The sequence below is a fragment of the Neoarius graeffei genome, chromosome 8 (genome assembly GCF_027579695.1).
Source record: "Neoarius graeffei isolate fNeoGra1 chromosome 8, fNeoGra1.pri, whole genome shotgun sequence".
In the NCBI taxonomy this organism is placed as follows: domain Eukaryota; kingdom Metazoa; phylum Chordata; class Actinopteri; order Siluriformes; family Ariidae; genus Neoarius; species Neoarius graeffei.
Genome location: NC_083576.1, coordinates 1,899,070 through 1,912,530, shown reverse-complemented (window position 1 = coordinate 1,912,530; position 13,461 = coordinate 1,899,070). Strand labels below are relative to the sequence as shown.

General features: G+C 40.5%; 1 protein-coding gene across 2 annotated transcripts; it reads right to left on the bottom strand.

The window, feature by feature from the left end:
• Positions 1-162: 162 nt before the first annotated feature.
• On the bottom strand, positions 163-7,263 carry ctso (cathepsin O). 2 transcript variants are annotated; one of them, XM_060927206.1, is made up of 8 exons: positions 6,949-7,263; positions 3,540-3,648; positions 3,238-3,377; positions 2,982-3,149; positions 2,081-2,202; positions 1,277-1,440; positions 991-1,083; positions 164-559 (listed from the first exon to the last, which is right to left on the bottom strand). In XM_060927206.1, the coding sequence occupies exons 1-8, from the start codon at positions 7,141-7,143 to the stop codon at positions 525-527; spliced, it is 1,026 nt and encodes a 341-aa protein (XP_060783189.1). In that variant the 5' UTR covers positions 7,144-7,263; the 3' UTR covers positions 164-524. The 2 variants fall into 2 exon arrangements, with proteins under 2 accessions (XP_060783190.1, XP_060783189.1); XM_060927207.1 differs by lacking the exon at positions 991-1,083 and having other exon boundaries at positions 163-559.
• Between the last annotated feature and the right edge of the window lie 6,198 nt (positions 7,264-13,461).

The window sequence follows — 13,461 nt, the reverse complement described above, 5'->3', positions numbered from 1 at the left end:
ACCAAAAAAAACCCCAGGAGTTCAGTTCTGTTGTAAAAATTGAAAATTGTTCTAATTATTGTTCTAAAATAAATGTGAAGGCTTAAAGCACCCCCAAACCCAGGGGAAACACTGCCATTACTATTATTTCTGAAAAATATATTTGTAGTTCATTTTCATTGATTATTGAACAATTCGGTCTCTCCGGATCGGCGCTGTGTCCTGCTGAGTGTGTTCGAGTGTGTACTATTAATATAATCTCAAACATTTCTGCGACCCAACGGCTAAATTACTACATTACTGTCTGTAATAAAGCTTACAGTGTGTAAATACAAACACCAAAATTAGTTTATTAAAAAAAGTGTGCTGAGAAGAAAAAAACAAACGAAAAAACACATTCTGCATATTTTATACACGAAAATAAAACATTTCACAAAAATATAATTCCTCTTTTTTTCTTTTAACTCACAAATCGTAAAATAATTGAAAACATTTTGTCTCTGAATGAAGAGAAAATTGAGATCCTTCCTGAAAATCAGACAGAATCAGAGAAACACAGCAGCCACGCTGTCGGCCACGCCTGCAGAGAGGAATAAAACAGGAGAGACAGATTAGAGACTTTGTGTTTTATTCACTTTCATACTTACTGATCTATTACTGTATAACATCTGTAACACATCTGGGGCAGCATTAGCATATGGGTTCACGATAAAGAGTCGTGATATTTTGGCTTCTGAGAAACAAATTATTACTTTATAATTATAACTCCACTAAAACTAAATAAATAAATAAAGCTCTAATGTGGAAAAGTATTGTTCAGAATATCATCCAACATTTAAAAACTGATAAAAATAATGAATAAATTGTATTTTTTTATGAATATTAAAATACTTTTGATGATTGTTCACTTTAGATTTATTTACATGTAACAGCAAAATGTATCATTAAAATAATTAACATTACATAATACAATCATCTTCATTATCATTATAATCATCATCATCGTCTCACCGCACAGGTTTTCTCCCATTTTAATGTAGACGTATCCCTCATCACCCCACGACGTTCCCCATGAATTACGCACAATCCAAAACGGCACCTCACCTACAAAACACACACACTTATTAAAATCGGGACTGATGTTTTTATTTAGCATTTTATTTAGCATTTTGCTGGAACACTGAAATCTAACGCTCCAGTCGAGCCTGGAGTATCAGTACAGCAAGCCTACCGTGAGTGTGTGTGTGTGTGTGTGTGTGTGTGTGTGTGTGTGTGAGAGAGAGAGAGAGAGAGAGACCTGTCGTGTCGTAGCCGGTGATCAGCACAGCGTGATTAGCGTGTTCAGGAGAACAGTGGTGCTGAATGATTCCTCCCTGATAATCCTGCCAGCTCACTGCGTCTACTATCACCACCAACGGCCCCCAGTCCACCAACTTCCTGCTCATCTCGTCCTCCTGTCCACTACACACACACACACACACACACACACACGTGAATGAGCTGTTACTATAGAAACAATAATGTATTCGAATGAGTACATTAATATAAACCTATGATATTTGTTCAAACTGATTTGGGATTCACCCAATCACAGATAACTTCCTGGTCATGTGATCTAACTCATGCTCTGCTGTATAGCTACTGATAAAACACGGCGTCAGACTCAAGTGTGTCCCTGATTCAGAGTCGATCCAATACTAAATAATACGCAGAAAATATATTTGTTTTTACACCAAATGTAATTTTTATAAGTATTATTCCTTAATTATTTACTGTAAATCTGGACCTTGTTTTACTTTGCCGGCTGAAACACTGCTCGTGCTGTGCATGAGATTCTGAAGTAACCTGATGATTCTTGCATTGTTTTTATTTTAATGCTTAATATCAACTTCTTGTTTGTGTGATAATAATAAACATCAGTTACAGTATTAACTCTGTTATTCCATTTACACCATCGCCCCCTACTGGCCACTGCAGCAATGAACACACTTTAAAAATAAATGAAAACAAACATTAAGCAAAAATTCAGCATAATTTCACAAATGAGTATTCAAACCCTGTAAAATACCATTCTTTCTTTTCTTTCCTCCTTGTTCTGTACCTGAAGCTGGAGGCAGTGTAGTTCTTCACCAACACGCCGCCGTGACTCTGAGGGAAAATCTGACACACTCCGGTCTCCTCTTTATACGGATACTCCTTCTTGTTCACCAGCTTCTCTCTGCTCTGATGGCAAGCACATTTAGGGGGAAAAGGAAGAAAAATAAATCATGAAGAAAAAAAAAAATCACTTGGTAACTGAAGCAGCAGATATTACATCAGAGATTAAACATAATGTTTAAATAAATACATTAAAAAAAATGAACCCAAATTTACTTCAGCATTTAAAAACATCTTACTGATTTTATTATTAAAACACTTTTTACTGGGTTTCTTTTAATTTTTCCTGTTTGTCAGGTTTTATTTTAAATCAGATAAAATTTCAGAAAAATATAAAGTGAATATTATAAAAAGTGGGAGCACTTTCGTTGGCTGTTTCTGGAAAGTTTACTGTTGTCTTTAACCAAATACGAGTTAAACAATTTTGTTTTTAGGATCAGAGACACCACCAGCATGTTTTTTTTATTAAAACATGGAGGTGGATCACCAATCAGCCTACTTCAGTCCAGTGTTGTACAATAATTTAGCCTAAAACTTGGAGTTTCCTCTGTCAGGAGGTTAAGCTTGAACAAACATCCAAACCAGCACAGGAATCACTGAAGGACAAAAAACGTAAAACTATAAAAGGGTGTATGAATGAGGGTACCTATGGGGTGCCAATAATTTTGAAACATTATTGCAAGTTAACAAAACAGTTAGAAATATATTGTTAAAATTAAACTATTATGCACCATGAAATGTTTTAACCTTTGTCACTGCATGCAGAAATGTGTTTATATACAAAAATGTGCTGCATTATTAAAGGAAGGGGGCCAATACTTTTACACCATACGGTGATACAGTACCTGTTTTAGCCAAGCCAGCGTGGTAACTGTCGATCCCCTGTTACAGCCCTGACTTTTATACGCGCAGTCTATCACCTGCTGAACGCTGAGCTCCTCAAACTTTCCTCCGTCTTTCACTCGCACCGCCTCGATGGCGGCAACCACGCTGAACGCCCAGCATCCTCCGCACTGCCCTCCACACACACGATAAACACACCAAGTCATTCACCATATCCACCGACGATGCTAAAATCACTTCCTGTTTGGACACACCAACCGATTTCTGATTGTGAACAGGACCAACAGCTCCATGATCCCTCCAGTCGAACTTCTGAGGATAAGGAGATGCTCTGAAGCGGCTGTGTTGGAAAAACCTGTACCTGGGCACTTTCTCTGGATGAGCTCGGAGATAAACATCTGGAGGGAAAAAAAAACAGAAATCAGAGAAATGTTATTAAAAGTCATGGATAATTATAAAGAAATACACACATTTAAATGTCCCTCTTACATCAGAACCACTCTGGAGATGATAAAGTGTCAAAAACATTGAGTAAAATCAACACATCATCTTTACATCACCTTTAAACTGCTGCGGCGAGAGGATGGAGAACTGATTCACTCCGTATACAGCTGCGTGCTTCAAACCCTTTGAGTACGAGTTGAGTAAACTCTGGCGCTTCAACGAGGACTGATTTACAGACAAAAATAATCATTTAGAGAGGGTTAAATACAACACAGAAAAACTGCTCTTTAATAACAAGCGGCTTTTAACATTTCATACTACAAACTGCTTCAAAAGGAAATAAAAAAAAAAAAAAAGAGACAATATAAAATAAAGGACTGGATTACAGACAAAAAAATGAGCTGCAATAATAAAATATAAATCATAAACATGAGATGGAAAAGAGTAAAGATGAATCATGAGAGATAAAAGAGCTAATAAAAGTTTAACTGTTTTCCCATCAGACAGGACTCCGAAATGAACCGCTCATTTCGAAAACTAAGACCCCTGAATATTATAGAACCTTACACCTGTTTCACTCATAGCCCCTTTTCAACCAACAGGGAATGGGTTCTGTTCTGGTTCCTGCATCAAATTTTGATCTGTTCAGAGCATTCCCACAAAAAAGTTTATAATAATTACTAATAATAAATTTGATTTTTTATATATATATTCATTCTCCCCCCCCAAAGAACCCGAAAAGTTGATTCCCAGCTGGAACCATAATATCACTTCGCTGGTTTTTCCAACATGGACCATAACGACATCAGTGGGTGTGTTTTTAGTTTGGAGAGAAAGTGGAGCACAGTGATGGAGAACGCAACAGATAAGAAAACTTCTACAGTAAAAAAATAAAAACAAACAAATATCTGCAAAAACAGAACAAAAGCTCAGAGGTTATCGACGTGATCCGCCATCTTACTGCTACCGTTTACTCCCGTTGTGCCACGCCCTCTGTTCATCACACATCCTTGATTACAAAACTGATGAAACCTGGGCCGGTTCTCTCGCTGGCACCAAGGTTCAAAGAATCCTGAACAGAACCTGTTCAAGAACACGTACCCTGTGGGTCGAAAAGGGAGGAGAGACAATTCCAGGTAGAACCTTTTTTAGAAAGAACCCTAACTTATTACAAAGAACTGAATAAAGCAAAACCCAATAAATGAGTGTTTAGCAGCAAAATAAAAGCATTATATATGATATGTAACATTGTGCACCTTTAAAGCTCAAAGGCAACGGTTTTTAATTTATGCACATTTGAAACTTTATATGTTTAAAAACCCTCTGTAATTTTCTTCTGGTCCCAAGAAGTGTTGTTAATAAGTAACCATTAAAATAAGTTAGCGCAGATTGCGTTGAATTTCTGTTCAGCGATTTTCGTGACCACTCGGCGCGTGACGTCATTCAAGACAAACAAACTGCTTGAGTTGAGTCCACTTCCGTTTACTTACATTGCAGTTCGGCTCGAGTGCAGACGTGCATTCAGGAATTTCCAAAGGAAAACCCCCATGCCTTATTGTTGTGCAGTGAACTGTAACAACGGGACCGGTTCAGGAAGAAGTTTTTACCTTTTTCCGAGAGAGGAGAAGAGGCAGAGAGAGTGGGTTGTGCGCGTGAAGTGAGAGGGTTGGCAGCCGGGTAAATACGCCACTCTGTGCTCCGATCACTTTTTGAAGAATCCCTATCTGTTGGAGAGTTTAGGTGTCAGTGTCGGATAGAGAAGCTCAAACCTGACGCTGTTCCGACAAGATTCGAAAACAAAATCAAGCAGTCAAAGCAGAAACGGAGCAGCAACGCTTAAGCAAAAAGGAGGTAAACATTTTTACCTTTTTCATTTAAATACTCTGTTTTTGGAAAAAAAAAAAAAATCATTGATAGACAAGATGAGATGTCAGGCCCGATATATTGACACTGGGAAATGCCGTGGATGGCAGGCTAATGTGGCCTACCGGCGCGCTATCCAGTAATCGTTCCCCATATCCACTAGGGAGGCGGTTTAATTATTCTTCACAAGGGCTCTTATTTAGTATTACGACGAAAGTAGGAATTTATCATAACTACCAGGATAAAGCGTTTGAGCGCGAGTCTTGTTGAGGTCCGGGGTCGCCGTGATCAGAGTCAGCTGAGTCGCTGTCCGATTCCGAGGCCGCACGGTCAAACCAGTGAGCCACATTCACCGATTGCTTCGCAACGGCCACAGGGTCATACAGATACGGTTTCACCTCTCGATATTCAATTTGGAGAGTTCCTACTTCAAAATCGCTCTCGCTTTCAGACATTTTACACAACCTCTCACGACCAAAGTCCGTACACGTGTGCTCGGTTCGCAGGTAAACACAGAGCTGCTCCCGGTCTGTTTGGCTTAAATGACGTCACGACGACGGTCACCTGGTGGTGAAAGTGCGCATAAGTGAGATGTAAACAAACCTTCGGAAATTGGGCAAAACAGTATATTTTAACCTAGGCAGCACGGTGGTGTAGTGGTTAGCGCTGTCACCTCACAGCAAGAAGGTTCGGGTTCGAGCCCCGTGGCCGGCGAGGGCCTTTCTGTGTGGAGTTTGCATGTTCTCCCCATGTCCGCGTGGGTTTCCTCCGGGTGCTCCGGTTTCCCCCACAGTCCAAAGACATGCAGGTTAGGTTAACTGGTGACTCTAAATTGAGCGTAGGTGTGAATGTGAGTGTGAATGGTTGTCTGTGTCTGAGCCCTGTGATGACCTGGCGACTTGTCCAGGGTGAACCCCGCCTTTCGCCCGTAGTCAGCTGGGATAGGATCCAGCTCGCCTGCGACCCTGTAGAACAGGATAAAGCGGCTACAGATAATGAGATGAGATTAATTTAACCATTTTATTCAATTGTAGGGTGCAAATTAGACACTAGGAAGATTGAATTCGCTTTTTGGGTCGTTCTTCTAGACAATAAAGTTGATATTCTACGTTTCACCTCCGACCCTTGCCTATGAACCTATATCTGAGTCGACTCTTTTGAATGAGTCAGATAAAGAGCCGACTCTTTCAGCTCCCAAACGGCTCAATTCTCTTTTTGTAAACCGGACAGTCTGCATCAGATTGTTGCTCGTATTATGGTTGGAATTGTTTCATTACATCTCATTCTGCCTTTGAATAAACTAAATATCATTATTTTCCTTTGCGTTTTCTAAAACTTTGCAAAGGGACTCGGAGTCTAATGGCTTCCTCATTCAGAGTCAAATACACGGCTCAGTATTCACACTGCCGAACAGCTCTGGTGCTGAACAAATAATCGATGGAAGAAGTATTACTGTTATTAATATGCAATAAAATAAAGATGGAAATTGCTTAATCTAAAACGAATGAATGACAAATAGAGGGGAAAGGCTCATATAATCGCAGCCCAAGGAACCGACTCATTGAGTCATTCGGGAACGACACAGCCTCAAAAGCGCTTCTTCATTTCGTTTAAATTTCTGTGCAATTCGGTATAAATAATCGTGTTTGTGTGTTCACATACTTGCAAATTGATCCCGGCCTGTAAATAATCTGCATCAGTGAGCTCGCTGCGGTTGAGCAGCTGAATGAGCAGCTGAGGTGTCGGTCCGCTGGGGCTGTGAATCTCCTCAGAAAAACCCGTGAGAGCTCCGTGTGCGGCACGAAACACCAGCAAACTGTAAGATAATAAAACAATAATCGCTTTATTCTTCCGCATCTTACACTATAACAATTAAATAAACGCACCGAGACTGAATAATTCTGAATACAATCTCAAACTGTTTCCGTTTGCACTTTGCAATGCACCGCCTTCTCTGATTTTCCATTAAGTCCCGCCTTCTTCTTCTTCGGTTGATTGGCGGATCGCATCTGTTTGGTGCACAGCGCCACCTACTGTACAGCAGTGTGTAAAGGGACTGAGCACACTAATATCAAGTTTAATAAGTCCCGCCTTCTGTGCAAGGATTCGCTAAGAGCGTCCCACCTTATGCACTATGATTGGCTCGAACCGCACATATTTACCCGCAGCCAATTGGTCTGTTTAACAGTCGCTCACGTAACTGCGGAAGTGCTGGCTAAACAGCTAACAAGCGATTTTTTTTAAATCAAATTCTCAAATTACAGTTTAGAAATCAAGCAACAAAATAAATTAATAAGTAAATTATTGTCCTATACACTGAAGAGAATTCGTGGTTTGTAAAATTAAGCAGTAGAGCACGTCTTCAGAGAGCTGAAAATTCGGACACCTCAGTGAGGGCGGTCTGTCCGCCATGTTGGGAAGGAAAGCTTTCAGTCAGACAGAGCACTTTCACACGGACTCAACTGCAATTAGACAACAAATCATTCATCATATACTGTATATATATATATATATATATATATATATATATATATATATATATATGTAATTTCTATTTAAATTTTTACTGAAGATTCATGTTGTGTGAATTAAAATTTTCAAAAAAAAATTTAGTGGTGTAGTTGAGGGAATAATAATAAGCAGAGCATGCTCATAGTTTCCCCCCATTTAGTAATAATCATTTTGCACTTTAAGTAGAATCAGTTTTTTTCTCTCTCCGTGCTTCCACGGAAGGTGGTCGCATTTTCTGCTCTCCCTCCTTTTTTTCCCTGCTTGTGCTTCTGTGTCTTGTCTCGTCTGCTGTACTTTTTGAAGAGACTCTCCCTGCATTACTTTCTAAACTAAAAAAAAAGCATGGAATTGATAAACTGGTCTCCTAACGAAATTGACACAGTTTTCTCGACGAGAAGCCTGGGTTTGGGGGAACCCGTCTGTCCTGCCGGAACGTTTGCGGCTGGTTACACGATGGACGCGTTGGAGCGGTGGCGGGTCGTGTGCCTGGCGATTCTTTCTGTGGAGGACACTGACGATATCTACCTATTCGGAACCATGATTACAGGACTTTTGCTGATTGAATTAGGCATTGCCCTGGTATATCAAGGAAATCAGACAACGGTGACAGCTGCTCAAAGCCCCACAAAGCTGCCCGATATGATTGGAGCGGTGGGCAAAGCTGTTGGCACTCGGACTGTGGACATTCAGAACATTAACCACAAAATGGTTGTTATCTCGGAGCAGCTTTCAGCTTTGCAAGGAATACGTTTTTCGGAGATCAATTTGAATAGAATGGACGGAATGGACAGATATGGACGAGTGGTGTGGACGTGCAAAGACTGCGTCTGGAAAGACCAAACAATTTATATCTTATTGACATTCGGCTCCTTGAGACAGCACTGGCCTCGGTTCAGGCCGTTGCTGAGGCAACATTTCCCCCTGAAGGTCACTGCCAGGAGACACTCTCGCATTCCTTCTCTAATTTTCCGCGGTCACCATTTTGACCCCCAGTGTGACAAGCGGGTGCATGACCAGCGCCTTCATGGCTGCAGGAGCGGACGGCTGCTTGCTTGCACTGGATTACCTCCTCCCCTCCCCCCCACACCTTCCCCCCCCTCAAGTCCCGTGTTTAAAGTGTACTTGTGTTGTTGTGTGCTTATGTGCAAAGGTTTTTTAAATGTTCCCACACTGTACTCCTGACAGGAGCATAGTGGGGGGGGGTGTTCTTTTTTTCCTTATCTCTCCTCATGTTGTGTTTCCTTTTTATTTTAAATGTTCCCACACTGTACTCCTGACAGGAGCATAGTGGGGGGTGTTCTTTTTTTCCTTATCTCTCCTCATGTTGTGTTTCCTTTTTATTTTAAATGTTCCCACACTGTACTCCTGACAGGAGCATAGTGGGGGGTGTTCTTTTTTTCCTTATCTCTCCTCATGTTGTGTTTCCTTTTTATCTTCATCCCTGTCTTCCTGTCCTGTCTACCCTATGTCAATTGTATGTTGTATATGTACGGACAGGTTGACGGCTATTTTCACTGGTACATGTGACTAGTGACAATAAAGGGCATCATCATCATCATCATACGCAGACAATGAACCATGGTTGCAATTATGACACATTTTAATGAAGGATAAAGTAACACAAAAGGTCCATCATCATCACAAAGCCACCAATCACGGTCATCTCACCTGTTCATTTCCTGAAATCTGGAATTAAAAAAAAAAAAAATCACCCAGAATGGAAAACGTTTCACCACCAAATACAAAAAAGAGAGAGAGAGAGAGAGAGAGAGAGACAGCAGATGAACTCACGTTCTCACACACACACACACGGTGCTACGAGGTCACTGAGAGAGAGAGATATATAAGTATAAATGAATGTGTATATATGCGAATACTGGATATATTCATATATATTGTGTGTCTATATATAGATTATTAGTACTGAAGTGTACCAGGCGTGTTGTTAGTTACAGGTTTAAATACTGTTTATAGATGGAAGTAACGCTGATTCATCTGGAGTTTGTGTGCTATGAAGCGACATCGAGGTCATAAAGAGGAAGAAGTTCAGGAGATTCTGGCTCGGTCCCAAACGCTAATGTTCCTGTTTATTTGGTACTCATAGTGGAACGTTAGCTGTTTAACTGCTAGGAAGCTCAGGTTACCATGACAACCAGCATCCCTAATGCTATCATGTTTAGATAATCTGGAACGCTGTAATATTTAATTACACTACATGTCTTCCCCATTTAATTAATTCCAGCTTAAACAGAAACTTCCTCAGGACTTCTGGATGAAACTGATTTGGGGCGGAGTTATGTATGTATGAGCCTTGCAGTAACTTTTGACGTCACAAGTTAATCTCCACCTATCCACCAATCACGTCTTATATGCAAATGATGAGAGGAAGATGATGATGTGGAACCCGGAAGCTATTAGTTCAGGAACGTGTGTGAGATGTTAGATATCGAGGGTTAAATGAGGAAATTAGAAAATCCAGGATGGAGAAGTAAATGATTAGCAAACGTGTTAGCATAGATTCTGAGCAGATTAATTTTAGTTTCCATCTCCATGTGAAACAGGTTTAAACACATTTACAGAACAATTTAAGGAGAAAAAAAATCAGTCCAGCTTTGCTAACACTCTCATCCCTTAAACCCTTGATGGGCAACTAAGGGAAGGAGGTTCAGAGAATAAAATGTGCATATCAGACGGAACTGGTCCAAAAGAGCTTCTGGACTTATGGCGCTTATCAGCACTTTAGCCACATCTCTCTGCTCCAAATCTGTTTTATAATACGGTTCTGTTTTAAATGGAAAAATGTGAATTTACCATAAATATGTGAACAAATTTACTCAAAAGTATAAAATCTAAATGAATTTTAAAACGCTTCGACATCACACTGTGGAGTTCAGGATGAGTTTCAGATCCGTGATGGACCTTTTTTCGTAATATAATCATATTTTGGTTTTAGGAGAAAAGTCTGACTAACAGTGCACTTGACATCATGATTTCACCCAATAAACAGCCTGATTAGCACTGAACCGAGCAAAAAAGTACAAAAAACTTATTTCAAATGGATTTTGTGCACTTTAATGTTAGCAACAGTTAAAGGTTCTGACTGCAAAGTTGAATTCTGGGTAAAATGTTCTATGTCTGTGGGAGTTTGGAGATGTTTTGCTGCTGCACACACACACATTGTGTATCCTGTGTGTAAATGTTTTGCTGAGATAAAAAGCGTCCCGTATTTTATGATTCCGGAGATCGCCGAAGCAAGTGAGCAACAATACTATGTGACCACCGTGGGGCATTTGATCTACTTTTAACCAAAACAAGTCGGCGTGGGCGAACATGGCGGACTCGGCTCTCCCTCCGGCTAAAAGAAAAGGAAAGTCTGCCTAGTGAGAGCAACTGCAAGACAGAGCAAGGTTAGACAACGTCATTTTTCTGGACAGATAACTAAATCATTCTCGCTAGCACTTAGCTATCTTAGCCTTAGAAATAATAATAATAAGTTAAATTTATATAGCGCCTTTCAAAAAACCCAAGGACGCTTTACAATTATAGACAAGGAAAGAAAAAAAAAAATAAAAAGATACTAAAAAATAAATAAATAAATAAAAGTTAAAAGTCCACCAAGTAGGGGTCAGGATGTAATTCCCGTGATGTAGCAGCCACAGTCCCACCAAAAGGCGCATGAAAACAAGTCTCACATCTCCAGCACCGCCGCCGTGACGGCGTCAACAACATTGCTCGAACACCACGCCGTGGATCCACAAAGTGAGCAGAGAAGCTCCGCCACGCAGAGCGCTGGTGTGTCCCAGACCGCCTGCACAGCCACCGCGACGCCACCGAGCAACATCGCTCGGAACATCACACCAAGCATTAAAGCACAGAGCGCTGGACAACCACGATGTAAAATGAGCAACAAGCTCAATGCAGTCCACAGCTGGGAGCACAGGCATCACCCACAGCGAACCAAGGCCTGGAGGGAACCGACGCCCAAAACTGGGTCCGGAGCTACACCACAACCGGCGGACAAAACACTCAAACAAACATCAAACTACACAAACACAGAAAAAAAAAATAGAAAAAGAAATAAAATAAAAAAGCTCTGGTGCTCTTAGAGTGCAGGAGCTTGACTCCACGGTAGCGAGTATGGAGTTACACACCTAATGTTTTGATCCACAGAAAGAAACAAGAACACAAAAGCAGGAACAGAGAAAAGATATAAATATTCGTCTTTTGTTTCACGGCTCTATTTGCAAACGTCAACCACAAATTACATCCCTGCGACTCAAAACTCTCTGAGGTCGATGCAGAGTCATGATGTTTTCTTGGTGGTGCCGCCATCTTGGTGTGACTCAGTTCCATAGTTATGCTAATTAGTTAAAGCTCCTCGCGTTCAGTTGCTTCCTGTTTGTGTAGGGCCGTACTGTTTACCGCAAGAGAACGGTCCCAAAACAGAGAACAGCGACCCTCAGGACATCAACATGATCACATCCCGTTCATCCACATGATATTGCTCTTGGGAGACAGAGGAAAATCCCATGTTCAATCAAAAAAATGTAAAATTTTAGATGACTTTGCAGTCAGTACCTTTAAGTTTTGCTAGCGAGCTAAACAGCGGTATTATTTTAGCATTTGCTAATTTGGTGACATTTTCTAAATTGTCTCAGTTAAAGCATTTTAAATAGTTTCTTTTGAATCAAATGTTGTACTTTATTATTACTCATGTCTAAGTTATAAAATCTTCAAATATGTTGTTTCATCAATTTTGTTCGTGTTGCAGAGCGATTTTAGCTAGACATCATTGGTATGTTTTCAGATCCTAATGAGATATTTAGGTTAAATATAATCGCTATTTGTTCTTTATTTTGGTGAAATTTTCTGAAGCGAACGCCATCAAAGATCAGAACAACAACAGAACTATTAGACAGATACTTTCACTGTGATTGGCGTAAAGTGTAAACTTAAAGCTGCATTATCTGGAATATAGCTAGTGGTCGACTCGGTCATATACGCTAATCGCGAATTAGCTGATTAGCTAGCAGAATACTGGCTAATTATGCTGTTCTCATTGCTAGCGGCCTGATAAGAACACTTCTACAAAACCCTAGCATTTGGGACACGACCTGAGCCTTGAAATCAGCTGAGAAATCTTTCCTCAAAGGGTCAAAGGTTATCCATAATTCACGGTTGATCATCCGAAACTCTGTCATGGAGCTAAAGACAATTTTCAGATGACAAACATGGACCAAGTTCAGTCACAACAGACAAATAAAACAAACTCTCTGTAAAACGAGAGTCCAGAAGGTTGTGGAATGCCAGAGTTTCAGCACTTTCACTGTCTCTGGCAAACGCGTCTGTCCCCTTATTCAGGGGTTTGGGGAGGGGGGGCACAGGGGTCAAAGGTTAACAGGAAGTGTGTCCTCAGGATTTGTTCTCGTCGTACATGTCCAAAGACATCTGAATATCCGGCAGCTCCATCTCACACACCACGCTGCGTGGAGATCCCGAGGTCCGGCCAAAAAACTGGCCACCTGCGAGAGAAAAGATGCAAAAAAAGGTTGAAATTTGTAGCAGAAATAAGAATTACACTTCAGAAATGTGTTTTAAATCAATGAGCTTTTTACTCCGCCTCATACACAGTGATAAGAGAATATGAAAAGGCAAAGAAAAAAT

Bases quoted from the DNA above. Each gene is read 5' to 3' on its own strand.
- ctso (XM_060927206.1), bottom strand. From the start codon at position 7,143: ATGCGGAAGAATAAAGCGATTATTGTTTTATTATCTTACAGTTTGCTG. The intron at 3,150-3,237 runs GTTGGTGTGTCC...TGTGGAGGGCAG, and splicing joins CTGTTCACAATCAGAAATCG to TGCGGAGGATGCTGGGCGTT. The intron at 1,084-1,276 runs GTCTCTCTCTCT...TGTGTTTTGTAG, and splicing joins CACCGGCTACGACACGACAG to GTGAGGTGCCGTTTTGGATT.